This window comes from Eubalaena glacialis, chromosome 11 (assembly GCF_028564815.1).
Source record: "Eubalaena glacialis isolate mEubGla1 chromosome 11, mEubGla1.1.hap2.+ XY, whole genome shotgun sequence".
NCBI classification, from domain to species: Eukaryota; Metazoa; Chordata; class Mammalia; order Artiodactyla; family Balaenidae; genus Eubalaena; species Eubalaena glacialis.
The window spans coordinates 70,908,083-70,936,031 of record NC_083726.1 but is presented as its reverse complement, the minus strand read 5'-3'; the positions used below and the strand labels follow the sequence as shown (position 1 = coordinate 70,936,031).

The 27,949-nt window shown below is 39.1% G+C and overlaps 1 protein-coding gene across 1 annotated transcript in view; it reads right to left on the bottom strand.

Moving 5' to 3' along the window:
* ADAMTS20 (ADAM metallopeptidase with thrombospondin type 1 motif 20) overlaps positions 1-27,949 on the bottom strand; it is a 205,735-nt gene that overhangs the window by 164,100 nt on the left and 13,686 nt on the right. Inside the window, exon 3 of the mRNA XM_061204404.1 lies at positions 24,000-24,162. Coding sequence (XP_061060387.1) covers positions 24,000-24,162 — 163 coding nt within the window. The remainder of the gene's footprint in view (positions 1-23,999; positions 24,163-27,949) is intronic.

Below are 27,949 nucleotides of genomic sequence, written 5' to 3'. Positions count from 1 at the left end.
GCCCGTGCGCCACAACTACTGAGCCTGCGCATCTGGAGCTTGTGATCCGCAACAAGAGAGGCCACGACAGTGAGAGGCCCGCGCACCGCGATGAAGAGTGGCCCCCGCTCGCCGCAACTAGAGAAAGCCCTCGCACAGAAAACAAAGACCCAACACAGCCAAAAATAAAGAAAGAAAGAAAGAAAGAAAGAAGCTTTCATTTAAAACAAAACAAAACAAAACAAAACTTAGAATTATCTGTGACAATTTTTACTGTCAACCCTCACCCTCAACCCACCTATCAGCTTGACAGTTAAACTGTACAGAGTGAGACCTTCAAGATGGCAGAAGAGTAAGACGTGGAGATCACCTTCCTCCCCACAAATACATCTGAAATACATCTACATGTGGAACAACTCCTACAGAACACCTACTGAATGCTGACAGAAGAACTCAGACCTCCCAAAAGGCAAGAAACTCCCCACGTACCTGGGTAGGGCAAAAGAAAAAAGAAAAAACAGAGACAAAAGAATAGGGACGGGACCTGCACCAGTGGGAGGGAGCTGTGAAGGAGGAAAGGTTTCCACACACTAGGAAGCCCCTTCACGGGTGGAGACAGGGAGTTGGGGGGGGAAGCTTCAGAGCCATGGAGAAGAGTGCAGCAACAGGGGTGCGGAGGGCAAAGCGGAGAGATTTCCGCACAGAGGAGCGGTGCCGACCAGCACTCACCAGCCTGAGAGGCTTGTCTGCTCACCCGCCGGGGTGGGCGGGGGCTGGGAACTGAGGCTCAGGCTTTGGTTGGATCGCAGCGAGAGGACTGGGGTTGGCTGCATGAACACAGCCTGAAGGGGCTAGTGCGCCATGGCTAGCCTGGAGGGAGTCCAGGAAAAAGCCTGGAACTGCAGAAGAGGCAAGAGACTTTTTCTTCCCTCTTTGATTCACTGTGCGCTAGGAGAGGGGATTAAGAGCGCCACTTAAAGGAGCTCCAGAGACGGGCGAGAGCCGTGGCTATCAGTGCGGAACCCACAGACGGGCATGAGACACTAAGGCTGCTGCTGCAGCCACCAAGAAGCCTGTGTGCAAGCACAGGTCACTCTCCACACGTCCCCTCCCGGGAGCCTGTGCAGCCTGCCACTGCCAGGGTCACAGGATCCAGGGACAACTTCCCCAGGAGAACACACAGTGCGCCTCAGGCTGGTGCAACGTCACACCAGCCTATGCCGCCGCAGGCTCGCCCCGCATCCGTACCCCTCCCTCCCCCCGGCCTCAGTGAGCCAGAGCCCCCGAATCAGCTGCTCCTTTAACCACGTCCTGTCTGAGCGAAGAACAGACACCCTCAGGCGACCTACACACAGAGGAGGGACCAAATCCAAAGCGGAACCCCAGGAGCTGTGTGAACTAAGAAGGGAAAGGGAAATCTCTCCCAGCAGTCTCAGGAGCAGTGGATTAAGTCTCCACAATCAACTTGATGCACCCTGCCATCTGTGGAATACCTGAATACACAGCGAATCATCCCAAATTAAGGTGGTGGAATTTGGGAGCAATGATATATACATTTTTTTTCCTTTTTCTCTTTTTGTGAGTGTGTATGTGTATGCTTCTTTGTGTGATTTTGTCTGTATAGCTTTGCTTTTACCATGTGTCCTAGGGTTCTGTCTGTCCGTTTTATTTATTTTTTTTTAGTATAGTTTTTAGCGCTTCTTATCATTGCTGGATTTGTTTTTTGGTTTGGTCGGTCTTTTCTTTCTTTCTTTTTTTTTTTTTTAACTTTTTAATTTTTTAATTTTTAATAATTATTTTTTATTTTTTATTTTAATAACTTTATTTTATTTTATTTTATTTCTTTTTTTCTCCCTTTTATTCTGAGCCGTATGGATGACAGGGTCTTGCTGCTACGGCCAGATGTTAGGCCTGTGCCTCTGAGGTGGGAAAGCCGAGTTCAGGACATTGGTCCACCAGAGACCTCCCGGCTCCACGTAATATCAAACAGAGAAAATCTCCCAGAGATCTCCATCTCAACACCAAGAACCAGCTCCAATCAATGACCAGCAAGCTACAATGCTGGACACTAGCAAGCATTGACACACAACTAGCAAGAAAGGAACACAACACAACCCATTAGCACAAAGGCTGCCTAAAATCATAATAAGCTCACAGACACCACACAATGCACCACCGGACGCAGACTTGCCCACCACAAAGACAAGATCCAGCCTCATCCACCGGAACACATGCACTAGTCCCCTCCACCAAGAAGCCTACACAACCCAATGAACCAACCTTAGCCACTGGGGGCAGACACCAAAAACAACAGGAACTACAAACCTGCAGCCTGTGCAAAGGAGACCCCAAACACAGTATGTTAAGCAAAATGAGAAGACAGAGAAACACACAGCAGATGAAGGAGCAAGGTAAAAACACACCAGATGAAACAAATGAAGAGGAAATAGGCAGTCTACCTGAAAAAGAATTCAGAGTAATGAGAGTAAAGATGATCCAAAATCTTGGAAACAGAATGGAGAAAATACAAGAAATGTTTAACAAGGACCTAGAAGAACTAAAGAGCAAACAAACAATGTGAACAACACAATAAATCAAATTAAAAATTCTCTAGAAGGAATCAATAGCAGAATAACTGAGGCAGAAGAACGGATAAGTGACCTGGAAGAAAAAAGAGTGGAAATAACTACTGCAGAGCAAAATAAAGAAAAAAAAATGAAAAGAATTGAGGACAGTCTCAGAGAATTCTGGGACAATATTAAACACACCAACATTCGAATCATAGGGGTCCCAGAAGAGAAAAAGAAAGAGAATGAGAAAATATTTGAAGAAATTAGAGTTGAAAACTTCCCTAATATGGGAAAGGAAATAGTTAATCAAGTCCAGGAAGTGCAGAGAGTCCCATACAGGATAAATCCAAGGAGAAACATGCCAAGACACATATATTAATCAAACTATCAAAAATTAAATACAAAGAAAAAATATTAAAAGCAGCAAGGGAAAAACAACAAATAACATACAAGGGAATCCCCATAAGGTTAACAGCTGATCTTTCAGCAGAAACTCTGCAAGCCAGAAGGGAGTGGCAGGACATATTTAAAGGGATGAAAGGGAAAAACCTACAACCAAGATTACTCTACCCAGCAAGGAACTCATTCAGATTCGATGGAGAAATTAAAACCTTTACAAGCAAAAGCTAAGAGAATTCAGCACCACCAAACCAGCTCTACAACAAATGCTAAAGGAACTTCTCTAGGCAGGAAACACAAGAGAAGGAAAACACCTACATTAACTAACCCAAAACAATTAAGAAAATGGTAATAAGAACATACATATCAATAATTACCTTAAATGTAAATGGATTAAATGCTCCAACCAAAAGACATAGACTGGTTGAACGGATACAAAAACAATACCCGTATATATGCTGTCTACAAGAGACCCACTTCAGATATAGGGACACATACAGACTGAAAGTGAGGGGATGGAAAAAGATATTCCATGCAAATGGAAATCAAAAGAAACCTGGAGTAGCAATTCTCATATCTAACAAAATAGACTTTAAAACAAAGACTATTACAAGAGAAAAAGAAGGACACTACATAATGATCAAGGGATCAAACCAAGAAGAAGATATAACAATTGTAAATATTTATGCACCCAACATAGGAGCACCTCAATACATAAGGCAAATGCTAACAGCCATAAAAGGGGAAATCGACAGTAACACAATCATAGTAGGGGACTTTAACACCCCACTTTCACCAATGGACAGATCATCCAAAATGAAAATAAATAAGGAAACACAAGCTTTAAATGATACATTAAACAAGATGGACTTAATTGATATTTACAGGACACTCCATCCAACAACAACAGAATACACTTTCTTCTCAAGTGCTCATGGAACATTCTCCGGGATAGATCATATCTTGGGTCACAAATCAAGCCTTGGTAAATTTAAGAAAATTGAAATTGTATCAAGTAACTCTTCCGACCACAACGCTATGAGACTAAATATCAATTACAGGAAAAAAATCTGTAAAAAATACAAACACATGGAGGCTAAACAATACACTACTTCATAACCAAGAGATCACTGAAGAAATCAAAGAGGAAATCAAAAAATACCTATAAACAAATGACAATGAAAACACAACGACTGAAAACCTATGGGATGCAGCAAAAGCAGTTCTAAGAGGGAAGTTTATAGCAACACAATCCTACTTTAAGAAACAAGAAACATCTCAAATAAACAACCTAACCTTACACCTAAAGCAATTAGAGAAAGAAGAACGAAAAAAACCCAAAGTTAGCAGAAGGAAAGAAATTATAAAGATCAGATCAGAAATAAATGAAAAAGAAATGAAGGAAACAATAGCAAAAATCAATGAAACTAAAAGCTGGTTCTTTGAGAACATAAACAAAGTTGATAAACCATTAACCAGACTCATAAAGAAAAAAAGGAGAAGACTCAAATCAATAGAATTAGAAATGAAAAAGGAGAAGTAACAACTGACATGGCAGAAACACAAACGATCATGAGAGATTACTACAAGCAACTGTATGCCAATAAAATGGACAACCTGGAAGAAATGGACAAATTCTTAGAAAAGCACAACTTCTGAGACTGAACCAGGATGAAATAGAAAATATAAACAGACCAATCACAAGCACTGAAATTGAAACTGTGATTAAAAATCTTCCAACAAACAAAAGCCCAGGACCAGATGGTTTCAAAGGCAAATTCTATCAAACATTTAGAGAAGAGCTAAGACCTATCTTTCTCAAACACTTCCAAACTCATTCTACGAGGCCACACTGATACCAAAACCAGACAAAGATGTCACAAAGAAAGAAAACTACAGGCCAACATCACTGATGAACATAGATGCAAAAATCCTCAACAAAATACTAGCAAACAGAATCCAATAGCACATTAAAAGGATCATACACCATGATCAAGTGGGGTTTATTCCAGGAATGCAAGGATTCTTCAATATACGCAAATCAATCATTGTGATACACCATATTAACAAACTGAAGAACAAAAACCATATGATCATCTCAATAGATGCAGAAAAAGCTTTCAACATAATTCAACACCCATTTATGATAGAAATCCTCCAGAAAGTGGGCATAGAGGGAAGTTACCTCAACATAATAAAGGCCATATATGACAAACCCACAGCCAACATTGTTCTCAATGGTGAAAAACTGAAACCATTTCCATCAAGATCAGGAACAGGACAAGGCTGCCCACTCTCACCACTATTATTCAACATAGTTTCGAAGTTTTAGCCACGGCAGTCAGAGAAGAAAAAGAAATAAAAGGAATACAAATTGGAAAAGAAGAAGTAAAACTGTCACTGTTTGCAGATGACATGATACTATACATAGAGAATCCTAAAGATGCTACCAGAAATCTACTAGACGTTAATCAATGAATTTGGTAAAGTAGCAGGATAAAAAATTAATGCACAGAAATCTCTTGCATTCCTATAAACTAATGATGAAAAATCTGAAAGTGAAATTAAGGAAACACTCCCATTTACCATTGTAACAAAAAGAATAAAATACCTAGGAATAAACCTACCTAAGGAGACAAAAGACCTGTATGCAGAAAACTATAAGACACTGATGAAAGAAATTAAAGATGATACAAATGGAGAGATATATCATGTTCTTGGATTGGAAGAATCAACATTGTGAAAATGACTATACTACCCAAAGCAATCTACAGATTCATTGCAATCCCTATCAAACTACCACTGGCATTTTTCTCAGAGCTAGAACAAAAAACTTCACAGTTTGTATGGAAACACAAAAGACCCCGAATAACCAAAGCAATCTTGAGAAAGAAAAACAGAGCTGGAGGAATCAGGCTCCCTGGCTTCAGAGTATACTACAAAACTACAGTACTCCAGACAGTATGGTATTGGCACAAAAACAGAAATATAGATCAATGGAACAGGATAGAAAGCCCAGAGATAAGCCCACGCACATATGGTCACCTTATCTTTGATAAAGGAGGCAAGAATATACAATGGAGAAAAGACAGCCTCTTCAATAAGTGGTGCTGTGAAAACCGGAGAGCTTCATGTAAAAGAATGAAATTAGAACACTCCCTAGCACCATACACAAAAATAAACTCAAAATGTATTAAAGACCTAAATGTAAGGCCAGACACTATCAAACTCTTAGAGGAAAACACAGGCAGAACACTCTATGACATAAATCACAGCAAGATCCTTTTTGACCCACCTCCTAGAGAAATGGAAATAAAAACACAAATAAACAAATGGGACCTAATGAAACTTAAAAGCTTTTGCACAGCAAAGGAAACCATAAACAAGACCAAAAGACAACCCTCAGAATGGGAGAAAATATTTGCAAATGAAGCAACTGACAAAGGATTAATCTCCAAAATTTACAAGCAGCTCATTCAGCTCAATATCAAAAAAACAAACAACCCAATCCAAAAATGGGCAGAAGTCATAAACAGACATTTCTCCAAAGAAGATATACAGATCGCCAACAAACACATGAAAGAATGTTCAACAGCATTAATCATTAGAGAAATGCAAATCAAAACTCAATGAGAGGGGCTTCCCTGGTGGCGCAGTGGTTGAGAGTCTGCCTGCTAATGCAGGGGACACAGGTTCGAGCCCTGGTCTGGGAGGGTCCCACATGCCGTGGAGCAACTGGGCCCGTGAGCCACAACTGCTGAGCCTGCGCGTCTGGAGCCTGTGCTCTGCAACAAGAGAGGCCACGATGGTGAGAGGCCCGTGCACCGCGATGAAGAGTGGCCCCCGCTTGCCGCAACTAGAGAAAGCCCTAGCACAGAAACGAAGACCCAACATAGCAATCAATCAATCAATAAATAAATCTTTAAAAAAAAACTCAATGGAGTAAAGCCTTGCCTGAATTTCTTGTCTGACCTCTTAGCAATTTCTGTTGATTAAGGAGGCCAAGAACCCTGGTCAGTAACAGTTTGATTTGGGTAAGGTATTTTTCAAGTTTTTAAAAATTCAGGTTTATTCAGGTTTTTAACGTGAAATTCCAGTAATTAAAGAAAAGTGTGAGGGAGGGGCAAGATGGCGGAAGAGTAAGACGTGGAGATCACCTTCCTTCCCACAGATACAGTAGAAATACATCTACACGTGGAACTGCTCCTACAGAACACCCACTGAACGCTGGCAGAAGACGTCAGACCTCCCAAAAGGCAAGAAAATCCCCACGTACTTGGGTAGGGCAAAAGAAAAAAGAAATAACAGAGACAAAAGAATAGGGACGGGACCTGCACCAGTGGGAGGGAGCTGTGAAGGAGGAAAGGTTTCCACACACTAGGAAGCCCCTTCGTGGGCAGAGACTGCGGGTAGCAGAGGGGGGAAGCTTCAGAGCCACGGAGGAGAGCGCAGCCACAGGGGTGCGGAGGGCAAAGCGGAGAGATTCCCGCACAGAGGATCGGCGCCGAGCAGCACTCACCAGCCCGAGAGGCTTGTCTGCTCACCCGCCGGGGCGGGCGGGGGCTGGGAGCTGAGGCTCGGACTTCGGTGCTAGCCAGGAGGGAGTCCAGGAAAAAGACTGCAGCTGCCGAAGAGGCAAGAGACTTTTTCTTGCCTCTTTGTTTCGCGGCACGCAAGGAGAGGGGATTCAGAGCGCCGCCTGAACGAGCTCCAGAGACGGGCGCGAGCCGCGGCTATCAGCGCGGATCCCACAGCAACAGGGATGCAGAGGGAAAAACGGAGAGATTCCCGCACAGAGGCTCGGCACCGAGCAGCACTCACCAGCCCGAGAGGCTTGTCTGCTCGCCCGCCGGGGCGGGCGGGGGCTGGGAGCTGAGGCGCGGGCTTCGGTCGGATCCCAGGGAGAGGACTGGGGTTGGCTGCGTGAACACAGCCTGAAGGGGCTAGCGCACCACAGCTAGCCGGGAGGGAGCCCGAGAAAAAGTCTGCAGCTGCTGAAGAGGCAAGAGACTTCTTCTTGCCTCTTTGTTTCGCGGCGTGCAAGGAGAGGGGATTCAGAGCGCCGCTTAAACGAACTCCAGAGACGGGCGCGAGCCGCGGTTATCAGCGCGGACCCCAGAGACGGGCATGAGACGCTAAGGCTGCTGCTGCCGCCACCAAAAAGCCTGTGGGCGAGCACAGGTCATTCTCCACACCGCCCTTCCCGGGAGCCTGTGCAGCCCGCCATGGCCAGGCTCCCGTAATCCGGGGACAACTTCCCCGGGAGAGCGCACGGCACGCCTCAGGTTGCTGCAACGTCACGCCGGCTTCTGCAGCCGCAGGCTCGCCCCGCCTCCTCCGTACCGCTCCCTCCCCCCCCCCCCCCCCGGCCTGACTGAGCCAGAGCCCCCGAATCAGCTGCTCCTTTAACCCTGTTCTGTCTGGGCGGGGAACAGACGCCCTCAGGCGACCTACATGCAGAGGCGGGTCCAAATCCAAAGCTGAACCCCGGGAGCTGTACGAACAAAGAAGAGAAAGGGAAATCTCTCCCAGCAGCCTCAGAAGCAGCGGATTAAAGCTCCACAAACAACTTGATGTGCCTGCATCTGTGGAATACCTGAATAGACAACGAATCATCCCAAATTTAGGAGGTGGACTTTGGGAGCAGGATATATTAACTTTTCCCCTTTTCCTTTTTTTGTGAGTGTATATGTGTATGCTTCTGGGTGAGATTTTGTCTGTATAGCTTTGCTCTCACCGTTAGTCCTAGGGTTAGGTCCGTCCGTTTTTTGTTTTTTTTTTTTACTTAAAAAAAATTTTTTTTTCCCTAATAAATGTTTTCTTAATAATTTTTTCCTTATTTTCTATTTTTAAAAAATTTTAAAAAAAATTTTTTAATAAGTTTTTTCATATTTTTTATTAAAAAATTTTTTTCTTAATAAATTTTTTCTTAATAATTTTTTTCTTATTTTTAGTATAAAAATTAATAAATCTATTTCTTAAAAATTAAAAAAAATTAAAAAAAATTTTTTTTCTTAATAAATTTATTCTTAATAATTTTTTTCTTATTTTTTATTATAATTGCTTTATTTTATTTTATTTTATCCTCTTTCTTTCTTTCTTTGCATTTTTTCTCCCTTTTATTCTGAGCCGTGTGGATGAAAGGCTCTTGGTGCTCCAGCCAGGCATCAGGGCTGTGCCTCTGAGGTGGGAGAGCCAACTTCAGGACACTGGTCCACAAGAGACCTCCCAGCTCCACGTAATACCAAACGGCGAAAATCTCTCAGAGATCTCCATCTCAACATCAAGACCCAGCTTCACTCAACGACCAGCAAGCTACAGTGCTGGACACCCTATGCCAAACAACTAGCAAGACAGGAACACAGCCCCATCCATTAACAGAGAGGCTGCCTAAAATCATAATAAGGCCACAGACACCCCAAAACACACCACCAGACGTGGACGAGCCCACCAGAAAGACAACATCCAGCCTCATCCACCAGAACACAGGCACTAGTTCCCTCCACCAGGAAACCTACACAACCCACTGAACCAACCTTAGCCACTGGGGACAGATACCAAAAACACCGGGAACTACGAACCTGCAGCCTGTGAAAAGGAGACCCCAAACACAGTAAGATAAGCAAAATGAGAAGACAGAAAAACACACAGCAGATGAAGGAGCAGGGTCAAAACACACCAGACCTAACAAATGAAGAGGAAATAGGTAGTCTACCTGAAAAAGAATTCAGAATAATGATAGTAAGGATGATCCAAAATCTTGGAAATAGAATAGACAAAATGCAAGAAACATTTAACGAGGATGTAGAAGAACTAAAGAGGAACCAAGCAACGATGACAAGCACAATAAATGAAATTAAAAATACTCTAGATGGGATCAATAGCAGAATAACTGAGGCAGAAGAACGGATAAGTGACCTGGAAGATAAAATGGTGGAAATAACTACTGCAGAGCAGAATAAAGAAAAAAGAATGAAAAGAACTGAGGACAGTCTCAGAGACCTCTGGGACAACATAAAACGCACCAACATTCGAATTATAGGGGTCCCAGAAGAAGAAGAGAAAAAGAAAGGGACTGAGAAAATATTTGAAGAGATTATAGTTGAAAACTTCCCTAATATGGGAAAGGAAATAGTTAATCAAGTCCTGGAAGCACAGAGAGTCCCATACAGGATAAATCCAAGGAGAAACACACCAAGACACATATTAATCAAACTATCAAAAATTAAATATAAAGAAAACATATTAAAAGCAGCAAGGCAAAAACAACAAATAACACACAAGGGCATCCCCATAAGGTTAACAGCTGATCTTTCAGCAGAAACTCTGCAAGCCAGAAGGGAGTGGCAGGATATACTTAAAGTGATGAAGGAGAAAAACCTACAACCAAGATTACTCTACCCAGCAAGGATCTCATTCAGATTTGATGGAGAAATTAAAACCTTTACAGACAAGCAAAAGCTGAGAGAGTTCAGCACCACCAAACCAGCTTTACAACAAATGCTAAAGGAACTTCTCTAGGCAAGAAACACAAGAGAAGGAAAAGACCTACAATAACAAACCCAAAACATTTAAGAAAATGGGAATAGGAACATACATATCGATAATTACCTTAAATGTAAATGGATTAAATGCTCCCACCAAAAGACACAGACTGGCTGAATGGATACAAAAACAAGACCCATATATATGCTGTCTACAAGAGACCCACTTCAGACCTAGAGACACATACAGACTGAAAGTGAGGGGATGGAAAAAGATATTCCATGCAAATGGAAATCAAAAGAAAGCTGGAGTAGCAACTCTCATATCAGACAAAATAGACTTTAAAATAAAGACTATTACAAGAGACAAAGAAGGACACTATATAATGATCAAGGGATCGATCCAAGAGGAAGGTATAACAATTGTAAATATTTATGCACCCAACATAGGAGCACCTCAATACATAAGGCAAATACTAACAGCCATAAAAGGGGAAATCGACAGCAACACAATCATAGTAGGGGACTTTAACACCCCACTTTCACCAATGGACAGATCATCCAAAATGAAAATAAATAAGGAAACACAAGCTTTAAATGATACATTAAACAAGATGGACTTAATTGATATTTATAGGACATTCCACCCAAAAACAACAGAATACACATTTTTCTCAAGTGCTCATGGAACATTCTCCAGGATAGATCATATCTTGGGTCACAAATCAAGCCTTGGTAAATTTAAGAAAATTGAAATCGTATCAAGTATCTTTTCCGACCACAATGCTATGAGACTAGATATCAATTACAGGAAAAGATCTGTAAAAAATACAAACACATGGAGGCTACACAATACACTACTTAATAACGAAGTGATCACTGAAGAAATCAAAGGGGAAATCAAAAAATACCTAGAAACAAATGACAATGGAGACACGACGATCCAAAACCTATGGGATGCAGCAAAAGCAGTTCTAAGAGGGAAGTTTATAGCAATACAAGCCTACATCAAGAAACAGGAAACATATCGAATAAACAACCTAACCTTGCACCTAAAGCAATTAGAGACAGAAGAACAAAAAAACCCCAAAGCTAGCAGAAGGAAAGAAATCATAAAGATCAGATCAGAAATAAATGACAAAGAAATGAAGGAAACAATAGCAAAAATCAATGAAACTAAAAGCTGGTTCTTTGAGAAGATAAACAAAATTGATAAACCATTAGCCAGACTCATCAAGAGAAAAAGGGAGAAGACTCAAATTAATAGAATTAGAAATGAAAAAGGAGAAGTAACCACTGACACCGCAGAAATACAAACGATCATGAGAGATTACTACAAGCAACTCTATGCCAATAAAATGGACAACCTGGAAGAAATGGACAGATTCTTAGAAATGCACAACGTGCTGAGACTGAACCAGGAAGAAATAGAAAATATGAACAGACCAATCACAAGCACTGAAATTGAAACTGTGATTAAAAATCTTCCAACACACAAAAGCCCAGGACCAGATGGCTTCACAGGCGAATTCTATCAAACATTTAGAGAAGAGCTAACACCTATCCTTCTCAAACTCTTCCAAAATATTGCAGAGGGAGGAACACTCCCCAACTCATTCTACGAGGCCACCATCACCCTGATACCAAAACCAGACAAAGATGTCACAAAGAAAGAAAACTACAGGCCAATATCACTGATGAACATAGATGCAAAAATCCTCAACAAAATAATAGCAAACAGGAACCAACAGCACATTAAAAGGATTATACACCATGATCAAGTGGGGTTTATTCCAGGAATGCAAGGATTCTTCAATATACGCAAATCAATCAACGTGATACATCATATTAACAAATTGAAGGAGAAAAACCATATGATCATCTCAATAGATGCAGAGAAAGCTTTCGACAAAATTCAACACCCATTTATGATAAAAGTCCTGCAGAAAGTAAGCATAGAGGGAACTTTCCTCAACATAATAAAGGCCGTATATGACAAACCCACAGCCAACATTGTCCTCAATGGTGAAAAACTGAAACCATTTCCACTAAGATCAGGAACAAGACAAGGTTGCCCACTCTCACCACTATTATTCAACATAGTTTTGGAAGTGTTAGCCACAGCAATCAGAGAAGAAAAAGAAATAAAAGGAATCCAAATCGGAAAAGAAGAAGTAAAGCTGTCACTGTTTGCAGATGACATGATACTATACATAGAGAATCCCAAAGATGCTACCAGAAAACTACTAGAGCTAATCAATGAATTTGGTAAAGTAGCAGGATACAAAATTAATGCACAGAAATCTCTTGCATTCCTGTATACTAATGATGAAAAATCTGAAAGTGAAATTAAGAAAACACTCCCGTTTACCATTGCAACAAAAAGAATAAAATATCTAGGAATAAACCTACCTAAGGAGACAAAAGACCTGTATGCAGAAAATTATAGGACACTGATGAAAGAAATTAAAGATGATACAAATAGATGGAGAGATATACCATGTTCTTGGATTGGAAGAATCAACATTGTGAAAATGACTCTGCTACCCAAAGCAATCTACAGATTCAATGCAATCCCTATCAAACTACCACTGGCATTTTTCACAGAACTAGTACAAAAAATTTCACAATTTGTATGGAAACACAAAAGACCCCGAATAGCCAAAGCAATCTTGAGAACGAAAAATGGAGCTGGAGGAATCAGGCTCCCTGACTTCAGACTATATTACAAAGCTACAGTAATCAAGACAGTTTGGTACTGGCACAAAAACAGAAATATAGATCAATGGAACAGGATAGAAAGCCCAGAGATAAGCCCACGCACATATGGTCACCTTATCTTTGATAAAGGAGGCAAGCATATACAGTGGAGAAAAGATAGCCTCTTCAATAAGTGGTGCTGGGAAAATTGGACAGGTACATGTAAAAGTATGAAATTAGAACACTCCCTGACACCATACACAAAAATAAACTCAAAATGGATTAAAGACCTAAGTGTAAGGTCAGACACTATCAAACTCTTAGAGGAAAACATAGGCAGAGCACTCTATGACATAAATCACAGCAAGATCCTTTTTGACCCAGCTCCTAGAGAAATGGAAATAAAACCAAAAATAAACAAATGGGACCTAATGAAACTTAAAAGCTTTTGCACAGCAAAGGAAACCATAAACAAGACCAAAAGACAACCCTCAGAATGGGAGAAAATATTTGCAAATGAAGCAACTGACAAAGGATTAATCTCCAAGATTTACAAGCAGCTCATGCAGCTCAATAACAAAAAAACGAACAACCCAATCCAAAAATGAGCAGAAGACCTAAATAGACATTTCTCCAAAGAAGATATACAGATTGCCAACAGACACATGAAAGAATGCTCAACATCATTAATCATTAGAGAAATGCAAATCCAAACTACAATGAGGTATCATCTCACACCGGTCAGAATGGCCATCATCAAAAAATCTAGAAACAATAAATGCTGGAGAGGGTGTGGAGAAAAGGGAACCCTCTTGCACTGTTGGTGGGAATGTAAATTGATACAGCCACTATGGAGAACAGTATGGAGGTTCCTTAAAAAACTAAAAATAGAACTACCATACGACCCAGCAATCCCACTACTGGGCATATACCCTGAGAAAACCATAATTCAGAAAGAGTCATGTACCACAGTGTTCACTGCAGCTCTATTTACAATAGCCAGGACATGGAAGCAACCTAAGTGTCCATCAACAGATGAATGGATAAAGAAAATGTGGCCCATGTATACAATGGAATATTACTCAGCCATAAAAAGAAACAAAATTGAGTTATCTGTAGTGAGGTGGATGGACCTAGAGTCTGTCATACAGAGTGAAGTTAAGTCAGAAAGAGAAAAACAAATACCGTATGCTAACACATATATATGGAATCTAAAAAAAAAAAAAAAATGGTCATGAAGAACCTAGGGGCAGGATGGGAATAAAGATGCAGACCTACTAGAGAATGGACTTGAGGACACGGGGAGGCGGAAGGGTAAGCTGGGAGAAAGTGAGAGTGGCATGGACATATTTTCACTACCAAATGTAAAATCGATAGCTAGTGGGAAGCAGCCGCATAACACAGGGAGATCAGTTCGGTGCTTTATGACCACCTAGAGGGGTGGGATAGGGAGGGTGGGTGGGAGGGAGATGCAAGAGGGAGGGGATATGGGGATATATGTATATGTATAGCTGATTCACTGTGTTATAAAGCAGAAACTAACACACCATTGTAAAGCAATTATACTCCAATAAAGATGTTTAATAAATAAATTAATTAATAAATTAAATAAAATGTATAGAGTATGTGGCCACTTCTCACTAACTTCATGGCTATCACCCTAATTCAAGACATCATTTATCAACATGATTACTGCAATAGCCTCTAACCCTCTTTGCTTCTGCCCTTCTGCTAGCCTTACAGTATTCCTTACAACAATCTGAGTGATCCCTTTAAAATGTAGGCTGATCAGGTCACTCCTACGTTCAAACTCCTACAGTGGTTTCCAGTGTTAAAGTTATAGCCAAAGCCATTACTGTGACTTACAATGTCCTATGGGTTGAGGTGGGTTCACCATGAACCTAAAAGAGGTTAAGTTCTGATCTCTCACTTACAAAGTCCCTTTCAAAGACCTTGAAGGAACCCTAGAAATTTTGTACTCATAATTTCTCTATTATTTTTCTTAAAGAAGCCCCCCCGCCCTTTGTTTAATCTTCAGGCCCCACAACCTGGATCCACCTACAACTATAGGATCTAGCCTCCCACTACCATGCTGACTTCATCTCCTACTACCATCTCCCCCTCCCTCACAGCAACTGTACTTGTACAGGCTGGTCATGGTACGTGTTATGCAGCCCCAGAACCTTTGTAGCTTCAGTGAAGGAGGTACTCAATAAATATTTTATAAATGAATGAACAAATGAATAAACAAACCCATGTATAGAGTAAAATTGAGACCTCATCCTCCAGAGTTATTGCTGTAGAACAAGGACCAGAGTCTCCTCTTAGCAGTCAGCCTTCTTCTCCACTTATTAAATTCAACGCCACCCCAGGACGTGGAGCAGGGAAAACCTGCCCACACACACTTCACCACTACACTCTTCTTGCTTTTTCATTGTCCTTTCTTCTCCTGGCACACCACGAGATGGGAAACAGAAAGGGCAGGCTTTTTATTTATTGACCCTACACCATACATTTTCTCTTTCCAGCTGAACTATAAACTGAGTCCTCTAGGGCTAGCAGTGGATATACTACTACAGTAAAAGATAAAGAATTCAGAAATTTCTTCTATTTTCTTGTTGCACAAATTTTGAAAGTCACAACCTGAATATTAGCTTAGTCTTTCTATTTGCATTCTCTCCAACCCCAAAATAAAAAACAGAGGTGTGGTCAGATAATCCAAGTTTGCTAGAATATATGTGAAATTATTGAATTTTCTGACAGCGGAAAAAATGAGTTAACTGAAAATTCTGGACAGTGTTACACTAAGAATAATATTACCAGTTCTCTTTCTTGTACCATAGCCTGTATTTTAGCTATTAATAACTCAGTCCTCTACCCATTCCATGTCTTTCAACACAAAGTTCAGCTACTAACCTATTAATGTCAGAAATAACCCCTTCATTCTGTACTTATCAATTGCTGGCATCTCCTTTTGCAGTGCTCAAAAGCACTTCAAACACAATTTTTCTAACCCCAGTATCACAACTGTCCATCCTGTGTTTCTGCATGTTATGGTTTTCTCTACCCAGCATTTATTCACCTAACTTCTTACAACAGTCCCCAGTTTCTCTTTGGGTATCTATCCCTGTCTATCCACTTAGTCTATAGTTCCAGCTACAGTGATCTGACCCCACCAGCAGGGTGGGTGTGGCTGATTACAGCTCTGTCTCCAATAACAGCAATTAACTCAGGCCAAGTCAGGTCAAACAAAATAATCAGACCCTATACCAGGAACTTTGTTTGAACTACTGGGGGAGATGACTCCCAATATCTACTTGATGGGTGCTGAGTTAAAGCCCAAACACCTAATCCAGGTTTACACTGACCTTCATGAGCTTTCCCCTGCTGACCTCCCCAGCATCAGGTCATCTCACCATCTCCTGGCATCCCACACTTTTTACTAATTACTTTTAGTTCCCACATGGTTCTAGTACTGCCTCATCTCCAGGTGTTTATACATGCTGTTGCTTCCATATGAAATACTTCTCACTCTCTCCCTGACTAATCCCTACTCTTCTTTTGAGTCTCAGATAATGAGTTATTTTCTCCAGTAAGCTTCTATGACTTCCATATCTGAGTTAGGTTCTCTTTCTATGAGGCCCCAAATCATCTTCTGAATGAACCTCATCTTACACGCCTACCTGTAAGCGGATATTTTACTACTAACAATTCCTCAACTGTTTACACAGCATTTATTATATGCATAACATATTTCAATAGTATTAGTTGCTGTGAGGAATGTAAATAAGGAAATAAAATGTAACCTTTTACTTTAAGGAGCATAAACAAAGAATCTTAAAACTGAGAGGTAGGATAACAGAGCACATAAGAAATTTTAAAACAATGCAAGACAGTGGTAATTATGTGCAGAATAAATAGAGTAGCCCCTAAATTGTGAGACATTCTATGGGACATTCAAAAGCCTGTGTTCTTAGTCTTACAAAATCATGAGTAGGTACATTAACCACAGGAGAATGAATAAGATGCTAATTATAAGTAAAATGAATAGTAATTCTTAGTAAAGCAAGAACCTGTAATAAGATACAATCAGTAAAAGAGCTAAAAACTAATGATCCCATTCACATTTTTATCTCTGTAAGTGAAGAGCATCTAAATAAACTTCTACTTAGAGCAAAGGGATTTGTTTTTTTTTAATTTGAGGAGACACATCTCATTGTAGAGGAAACATTAAGGAGAAAACTTCTTAAGGAACATGTGATTAAGTATGAAAGAAGCCAAAGAAAATACAAGGTGGTAGACAGATCACTGAAGAAAAAGCACTGCTGTAAGAAAGGGAAAATGGAGATGTATCCAATTCTAGCAGTGAGGCTTATATTACTGTCAAGTTAAAACACATAGAAACTTTACCAAGTTGCAAAGTGACTAAAATCCCTACAAGGAATTTCAAAACAAGAAGTAGACCAATCTAAAGCAAAGATGGAAAAGTTCTTAATGGAGGTGGAAGGGAAACACACATGCACAGTACATTTCAAAGAAGGATTAATAATCTCATTCCCACCTCAACAGTAGATTTCATGAACACATGAACCAGAACAAGTTGACATCAGGATTCCTAGCAACAAACAAGAAGCTCAAATTTTACAGTGAGATGTAATCAAATCTTAACAGAAATATGAGAAGTGGTTTGGCACTATTATATTTAAGACTCTGATGCAGCTTACTCTCCAATCAGGGGTTATAACTATAATAGTTTCTCTTCTACCTCAAGATTCACAATTCTCCCTATTCATTCCCAAGCTAGTACAGAAACAACATCAAGAAAAAAAACTATGCTTCAAAACTAAAAGAATAAATCATTATTTCTACCAGCAAGACATTCTCCAGTTTAAGGATATAGTATGAAATATGTAATCCCAATACAGAGAAAGGAAGATTTTTAAAAACTGTTTAATTCTAAAGAGTATGTAGTTTTCGGGTAGTCCTTCCTGAAAAGAACTATTGTTACCACAGTTAAAATATAGAGGATTTCAGTTACCTACCGTGATATATACATTTCAAAATACACCTGACAGACTGGATAAACATACCTTCTGGTTCCTAACATATTCGTTCCCTTCCTCATTTGCCCATTTCACAAAATTCACCCAATGTGGGAATCATTAACTTCACTATAAGTAAAACTAGACAATACAAGACTTCACAAATAAAATAGGACTTCAAAGCTCTGGGAATTGCCACAGGCCTAATAATGCAACACAAAATAAGCATCAAGTATAGCAGACTGATTCTTCTCTTTGGAATGCATTCTTAAACACACGCACATTTCACAATTATGGCAAAGCAGAGCACACAACTGGCAAAACAGGTCAGCTAATAAAATAACCCTGTACGTGTGGAACAAACAATTGTCACAGCACCACAAGGTCTTCCCCTCACAGAAAACATGCATAAGTTGAGGATGATTATAGCTCAGAATTACTCTAAGGATCAGTGACATATGACTATGAAGAGTGCTTTGAAAAGCATAGAACCATATATATGTATCTTCTATTCCATAGCATTCACAGTCTCAAAATCTTAACAGGTCAAATTTCACAGTTTAGGATTTTTCTTCGGTTTGGGATAAAATTTAACTTAAGAACATTACTAGTACAGTAAGACTGAAGAATAGCCACTTAGGAAAATAATAAACTACTTTCACGCACTTTAGAATACTGATGAACAAATAAAGCAAAACAGGAAAACCTGAGTGGGTGAGGCAAATAATTTGTTATTCAAATATAAATCAGTCTTTTCTAGTTAATTGAATAAGGCTTTAAAAAGCAGTACTTGTTAAGTTTCCACTATAGCATGTGCTTGATTTAGACATAAATTTGGACACCAAAAGAATAAAGGCTTCTTTTGGGGGTGCAGGTGAAGAGCGAGATAGAAGAGAGAATGGCTTCGGATTTAGATATATTGAGTCTAAGATGCCGCTGGGACATCCAAGAAAACATCGGCATCAGGCAGTTGTAAACCTGAGATTTCATCTCCAGACAAGCTGAATATAAACATTTTTAAGTTCTCTAACATTTAAGCTAGTAGTTAAAATTAGAGACGTACAAAAAATCACAGACTATATAAGAAATGGTGTAAACTGGTGGCCAAGAAGAGCACTTTTAAAAAATGTTTAACTTAGAAGATGGTAAAGTAACAACAACCAGGAACTGAAATGGGAAGAAAGGTAACAAAGAAAAGCAGCAAAGATGGACGCAAAGTGTGTCAGAGAAGCCAAAGTTGATCAAGAGTGAGAAATAATCCCCCCAAATGATGTAACAGTAAGCCTGAGAGAGATGACTGCTTTTGGAAAGTAGAAGCTCATAAGAGATCTTTGAGAGAGTAGTTTTAATAAAGGGTGAGCAAATGAGTGACATCTCTATAGTCATTTCTATAAATATTTAGGAGCTTGAGCTGACTCTTAAAAATACCATTAACAAGTTATTAGTTCAAAATATTGGCCATGGTCATGGCCATATTTACAATCCTCTCTTCCTAGATTAACGGTACCTCCTTCTCTACCCACAAATTTATAAAATGTTATAAACGTCAGGAACCTTAGAAATCATTAAAAGATTGCAAACTGGCAGCCAACGGGCCATATTCAGCTCTCATGTTTCTTTTTCCCCCGCTTAAAAAAAATCTTAGACTTTCAGCTTCTCTGTAAGATACAAAGGATCTGGTAATAATGGTCCCACACTTCCAACGCACCTTTTGCAAGAAGCATGTCTATCCCACTGCCCTAAGGACACCTCAACGTCCTAATGACACCTCACTTCACTCATTTCTGGTAACTGCGTTCCTGTATCTGTGAGGTATCTAAGATAGAAACTCCTAAACTTGACTTAAATAGAAACCATTAAATTCATTAGCCATTCACTACCTACTCTAGGTTAAGACCCAGAGAGGTTAAGGTCTCAAAGTCAGTTAGAGAGCCAGAAGTAGAACTCTGTTCCCTGACTCCCAGCTTACTAAGTGAACCGTGGCTTCTGCTGACACTAAAGACCTCTGGGTTTCCCCAAACACATGCTGATTAATTATCTTTAAAGGAAAGGGAAATAATCTATATCTAAATATAATTTTATTAAGAAGACAATTCTCAGACATTCACAGAAATATCCAAATTGATCACTCACAAAAAAAAAATCTTTACCATATCATCAAAATTGAGGGAAATGCTTTAAGGAAATCATCTTTAATTTATTCTTTATGTGCACTTTACTTGTTTGACACGTCCTTTGTTGACAAGATAGCTGCTTTCTTGGATTCGGTCTTTCTGCTTTCAGGCTCTTCTTATTCAAATCCAAAGTTATCTTTAAAAATAATCTGCCAGCTGAGTAATACGTTATAAGAGAGGATATGTCTGTGTTGGAAGTTCTTCATTTCCCCAGGGCTCATGGAATAGCCTACAAGACCCTTGGAGTCCTTTCCGGTCGGCCTGTGTGCCTTCACGGCCTCATCTTCCCTTACCTCCTACACCCTTCTTCACACACATCAGGACGCTGAAGACACAAATATTATTCCCCCTTATCTAGAGGTCTGTCCTAACCAACTGCTATAGTTTTTGTAACTGATGAGATGGCATTAATCACAGGACCAAACTAACAGCCAAAGTTGTTTATATGTCCGCCACAGTCCAGCTTTCAACAAGCACACTGAAACCGTATTACGAACCTTCCGACCGCAAACCACAAATTGTGATCAGTGTTTCACTTCCTGCCCAACAGGAGACACCCTGTGTAACAACTTCCCATCACTGCAGAAACAAAGCCTTTGCCCATGCTTTTCCCCCCTTCCTTCGCCTCCTGACCAAGCTGGGTGCTCCTCCATGAGACCCAGGGGGGCATGTCCCCATCTCTTGGGGACTGTAAGTAATAAACTTCTTTCAAAGGCAGTTATCTCTATGTCTATCTTCTTAGCATACTTAACTAAAACAAATCCCGCAGATGTTTTAATATAAGCCCATCCTCCTTTTTTTTTTTTTTTTTCCTTAGACAATACCGATAAATCCCTCACAGTGAAGATTAAATGGTTTAAATGCCACCTCCTTGGTGAAACCCAGGGCAGTTTTTGTTGCTCAGCCGCTTGATTTGCTCCTAACACAGGTAGGGCAGCCTTCGCTCAGTTTTGCAATTTTTCTGTTTTTGTGTTCATTTGTACCCATTGGGCTTGGAGAACCTAAATGAAGAGAAGCACTCAAGTCTTACCCAGTTCCCTCCTTTATATATATTAAGGACTCAGTGAATAAATTTGCAATGGGAGAAAGGGAGCAAGGCTCACTGGGTCCCCTGAAGAACACAGACCCGCTCTGATCCGCCTTGGGGGATAAACAACAGCAGAACCACACTTAACAGAATCCAGAGGTTTATTTTCATTCCCGTCAGGCTTTTCAGGGCTTCCCTCTGCCTTGGGTTTTAATTTTGTTACTATGTGGTTGTGTGTTCATTTCATGGGTTTTATGGGCTTGTTTTGCTATTTCCACTGGATTTTACTTAGACTAAGTCTGATGTCTAACTGGGAGCCTGGCATCCACAATGGCTTAGGTTTGGCTACCAGATATAATTCGTATGGCCTCAAGGCACATGGTGAAATCTGATGTTAAAAACAACTTAATCTAATTCATCAAGGCTGAAGTCACTATGAATTACAACATTTTAGGGTTGTAATGAATTAAAATCAATAGAAATATGGGGGGGAAATGACCTTTCCTTTTCCAATTAATCCTTTTGGTTCACGCGCTAAATCTTTAGGCCTACCTATTTGAAGAATTCTCCTGAATGAAGGTTTACCTTTAGAATATGTAAGATTCTGCAAGTATTTCTGAACAACAATGTGTGAACTGGGGAAGAGGAAAAAAGCCTTTGATAACATTTTACTAATTACATTTATAACTCTCCATTTTTACTAACAAGATGATGATTAACAGCTAAGTGTTTAGGCCACTAATTGATTGCCTTTTTTAGTGATTAAAAATATGCATGTTAATTATACCTAAAAATGTAGGTAATTTAAGAACTGAAAAGAATGATACTACTTTTAACACTTTAGTAGATAAATGTTGTGGGAAATAATATCACGATTAAAAGTAAATCCCATAGCTTTCTACTTGCTTGTTATTTGTAGCTTTATAATAAATCTAACTTAGTATAAGTTTTTTGTTTTTTTAAACAAAAGGGCCTGGCTTTTCTTGAACCATTCTCTTTCTGATAATGAACACTGATTGTGAATGCAAAACCTTGCATATCATTATGTGAAACATTTATGCATTCAGAGTGTCTACTTGGTGGCTTTCTTCTTAAGAAGCTAAACAATTCATTAAACAAGCTGCTCCTGAATGGTAGATCAGAACAAGCATAAGCTGCCTTCTGTAGAGTTCTATTGTGGAGCTGTACCCATTTGTGTTTTCTTTGAAGCCACAAAAATGAAACCCTTATGCTCATATTAAAAGCATAAGAAAGGCATCTATTGTGTCAATAGATTTAAAACACGGCCTTAGACACAGTGAGAACCACTCCAAAATGGCACTCTTATAATAGCAAAGGTTAAGAAGTGCATTCCCAGGGAAAACCTTCAAAGGCCTACATATCATTATATCCCAAAACAGATGGCATCGCAGTGTTTGGAACTATAGTTTATGGACACCTACAATCTCAAATAAATCCTTTCTAATCCCACTCTTTTGTCTAGATTTTGTACTTTGATGATAACTGCAGGTTCTTTTCTCCATTCTTCGTAGAGTGACAGAGTGACAAAATGATATAGTGAAGATTCATGTATATATATGGACACAACTCTTAATACAACTTCTATGCAATGTACAAGTATTCTACTAGCAACAGACTTACACTTTATAGAAACTGGCAATTCCTAGATTCTATGATAAATCATTAGTCTGAATTTTATAGGAAATAATGAAAAAAAACACATCTCTCTCATATATTGCTGAAAATATAAACTGATAAAAACCACTTTGCAAAACAATGTGTAGTTCTCTAGTATCTATGTGTATACTCTGGAAAAACTCAAACACAGGAGATGAGGACAAAAAATTTCACAGCAGCATTGTTTATAATAGCAAAAAACTGCAAATAACCCAAAAGCTCATCAACAGGAAAATGGATATGTGAACTGTGATATACTCAGCAATGAAAATGAACAGCTGCTACATGTACCCACATGGATGAACCTCAGAAACAATGCTAAGCAAAAAAGTCCCAGAAGACGATCTGCAATGCTTCCTTCATGCAAATTTAAAAGCATGCAAATTTAAAAGCATGCAAAATTGAGCAACATGTTATTGTTACTTAGGTTCAGTTTTTTTTAATCATGTAAAATTCTGCTGAGAAAAATCATACTACTGTGACTAACAGACTGAAATAAAAGTTTTCTGATTCTTTGCTACAAATCTCGTATACAGTGGACCCTTGAACAACACGGGTTAGAATTGCACGGGTCCACTTATGTGAGTTTTTTTCACTAAATTTGTACTACAGTACTACACGATCATTGTTGTTTGAATCCATGGATGGAGAACTGAATATAAGGAGGGCTGACTGTAAAGTTATACATGTATTTTCAACTGTGCGGGCGTCAGTGCCCCTATCTACCATGCTGTTCAAGGGTCAACCCTACTGAATATATTTTTGGATTCAAATTTATCTACAACAAAATTGCCTACAGATAATTTCTAATGGATCCTTACAGGTCAAGAAAATTTATTTAAAATATCATATATATCAATATTTAAGGAAAATATGTAAATTCTAACCTGAAAAAGATTTAAATAGTATCATATTTTTACCGTAAAGAGTTTTACTTCATAGTTTACCTGAAACTTCACAAGGCTTGTGAGACTGCAGAAAATAGTTCCTCTTTAATTCCTGTCTGTATATAAGATGTGGCTTGTTATGATCATCTTCATGTTCACTCCCATCTGCCTTCATTATAGGTTCTAAGAAATATTCACCATCATGTGCTTTAAATGTTCCCATCTGGAAATAAAGAAAATAAAAATTAATTTTCTTCTGTCACTAAGCAGAGAAAGCACTCTGTGCCAGGTTAAAATGAGAGCACAGAAACAAGACAGCCAGGAGTTCATTCACTAAATGTCATCAACTAAACATAATGTTTCTTTCCTGGCTCACTTCTCCCTCTTATGTATAAAGTCATGGAGACTGGATAATATTCCAATAAACCAAGGTGAAATGACAGGTATTCCAGGTATAAAGAATAGCATAGGCAAAGGCATTAAAATGGCCAAAAGCTTAGCACATTCTAGAAGTAAGAAAGCCTCTTTGGCTTGTTCTATGTAAGGTAATAGAGTGAGACAAGACTTAAAAGGAAGGCTGGGGTCAGATAAAAGATCTTGAATGTGACGCTAGCAATTTAGAATTTGTAAGCAATGGAGAGCCATTGAAGAGTTTTCTCAAAGACCTGTCTCCTGAATTCCAGAATCCAACATCCAACTTGCTTTTTGACACTTCCTAGTAGCATTCTCAACCTTAACATGTCCAAAGCCAAACTCTTTCTTTTCAGTCCAAACCTGCTATTTCTTCAATGCTCCCTCTTCAGTAAATGGCAACAGTATTATTCAGATAGCTTAGGACAAAAACCCTTAGAGAGAAACCAAGGATGGGTCTCTCTCAAATCCCACATTCAATTCATCTGCAAATGTAAATGGCTCAACCTTCAAGGTAAAACTGAAATCTAACCACTTCTCCCAAATTTTATCACTACATCCATGATCTAACCTAACTTTCTCTCCTTTCTGAACTAAATCAATAGCCCTCTATTGTCTCTACAGAGGAGTCACAGTAATTTTTAAGTCTAGATCACGTTGCTCTCAAATCAAAAAAACAAACAAAAACAAAAAAGTAACATGACTTTTCACGTCATTCAGTAAGATTCAAATTCCTTACCATGGTCCACAATGTCCTGCGTGATCTGCCCACCCCTTTCCACCACCCGGTCCCTCCAAGCACACAGATGACCAACAGTTCTGACTTCACCTTCTCCCATTCTACCTTGGCTCATTCTACAGCTCCATTCCTGATGTCTTTGCTATTCCTCAAACATGACAAATATTCTCTCACCTCAGGACCTTTGCACTTTCTAAACCTGCCTCAAGCACTTTTCCCTGCTCGCTCCCACTATCACTTGTTTCAGGTCCCTACTCAACATTCATGACCCTATTTAAAAAAAAGGTCATGAAGAACCTAGTGGCAAGACGGGAATAAAGACAGAGACCTACTAGAGAATGTACTTGAGGATACAGGGAGGGGGAAGGGTAAGACGTGACAAAGTGAGAGAGTGGCATGGACATATATACACTACCAAACGTAAAATAGATAGCCAGTGGGAAGCAACCACATAGCACAGGGAGATCAGCTCTGTGCTTTGTGACCACCTAGAGGGGTGGGATAGGGAGGGTGGGAGGGAGGGAGATGCAAGAGGGAAGAGATATGGGAACATATGTATATGTATAACTGATTCACTTTGTTATAAAGCAGAAACCAACACACCATTGTAAAGCAATTATACTCCAATAAAGATGTTAAAAAAAAAAAAATGTTACCCAGCCTCCTATGTCTATCCCCACTATCCAGTTTCATTTTTCTCCATAATGCTTATCACTACCTGATAGATTATTATTTATATTTGTTTCTTGTCTGATACCATCCACTAAAATACAAGTCCATGAGAGTAGAGCTTTGCCTGTATTCTTCTCTGCATGCCTGTCATGCCTACCACATAGCGGATATTGGATAACATATATTAAAGGAATGAATAAGACTGTAAGACATGGAATTTAATCTAGTGACACTGTACGGTAGAATACTAGCAGTTATAAGATAGAGGCTATAGCCCAGAAGAGAGGTAACAAAACCTGAATTATGGTGACAGTGATGGTATAGCAGTTGGAAGAGAAAGATTACAAGATGCGAATGCCTGAGGAAAGCAGAAAAACAGACAGTGAGAGGGAGAACTTATGATAGAGGTAATTTTCTGGGAAAATATTATTTATCAAAATGACTCCAGAAATGTTAAAAATCCAAACAGACCCCTTTTCTACCAAACTATAGAAAAAGATGTCAGAGTTACATCACAAAAACTCCTGGCCTTGATGATTTCATAGAGGAATTCCACCAAACCGTGAAAGAGCAGATAATTCCATTGTTATTTGAACTGTTCCCAAAAATGAAAAAAAATCCAAGTTATTTTTATGAAGCTAGTGCAAACATATAGCAAAGCCTGGTAAAGACAGCACAAAACAAAACAACAACCCAGAAAAACAAAACAAATACAGTACAAGCTCACATACAAATTCAAGCTAAAAGTCCAAAACTGTATTAACAAACAAAAGTCAGTAATGTGTGAAAAATACATGACGAGATGGAGTTTATCATAAGAATGTAACTATGGCTCAATATTGGAAATCTTAATTCATCATAACCACTTACACAAATGGAAAAAAAATCACATGCCTTTTGAAAAAAATCACCAAACATTCTTGATCTTAAAAACATCAATAAAATATAAATAGGTAGATGCTCCCTTAACAAGATAAACTCTGTCACAGCCCAAAGACAGTATCATGCATAACAAAGATACATGCAAGGCATTCCCACTTAGATCAGGAATATAAGGACGCCCAGTATCACCTGTCCTAGACAACAGAATTAGATAAAAGATGAGAAACATAAAATTGGAAAGGAAGAGTTAAAACTTTCATCTTCATAGGTAACATCAGTGTATACCTTAACAAGTAAGAACTAACTGAAAAACTACTATAAAAACTAAGTGAATTCAGTGAGAAAATACACAGGCTTCAATAATATTCATGTGTATAAAGAACAGTGAGAAGATACTATGGAAGAAGCAATCCAATTTACAAAAAAACAGGTTAAATGCCCAGGAATAAAACAAATCTGTCAGATTCCTGTAAAATGTCAAAGGTCTACTGGAGAACAAAGGAAGAGAACTTAGAAACCACTTGCCATGTTCCTCAATATAACAAGATCTCAAAAAAATACCAACAGATTTTTTAACATGTAAACTGCTTCCAAAGTACATACAGAAAAAAGAAATAACCAAGATAATTATAAGAAAACAGTGAGGTGGGACTAAGACTACAAGATATTAAAATATTAAAAAGCCACATTAGTTAAATACTCCAATGCTGGCATATGAGGAGACCAACGGACCAATGAACTGAAAAGAAAGGCAAGCAATAAATACTAAACCATAGGACTTAGTTTTATTAGTACATAGACTGCATCTCAAATCAATGAAGAAAGAGTATATTTAATAAATAGATTGCGACATGTGGGCAGACATCTGGACAAAATAATTTGGATACATCCCACACAGAATAAATTCCAAAGGGTCAGTGATGTAAACTTTTGAAATAAAACTGTAACAGCACTAGAAGGTAACATGAGAGAATACCCCTTTAACTTTGGAATAGGGAAGGTCATTCTAACCATGACTCAAAACCCATTAAAAAAAAATGTTAAACTTCACTCAGGAAGAACAGAAATTAATACTAAACTGAGAAACCATTTTCACCTATGAGACTGGCAAAATTCTAAAAGTTTTATAACATACTTCAAATGTGTCTGTGGAAAAACGGGCACTTTGATACACAGCTGTTGAAAATGTAAATTAGTGCAATCACAATGCAAAGCATTTAGCAATATCTATTGCAATTACAAATGTGTTTGTTCTTTAACACAGCAGTTCCCCTTTGGAAAATTTATCCTACAGATACTGTACATT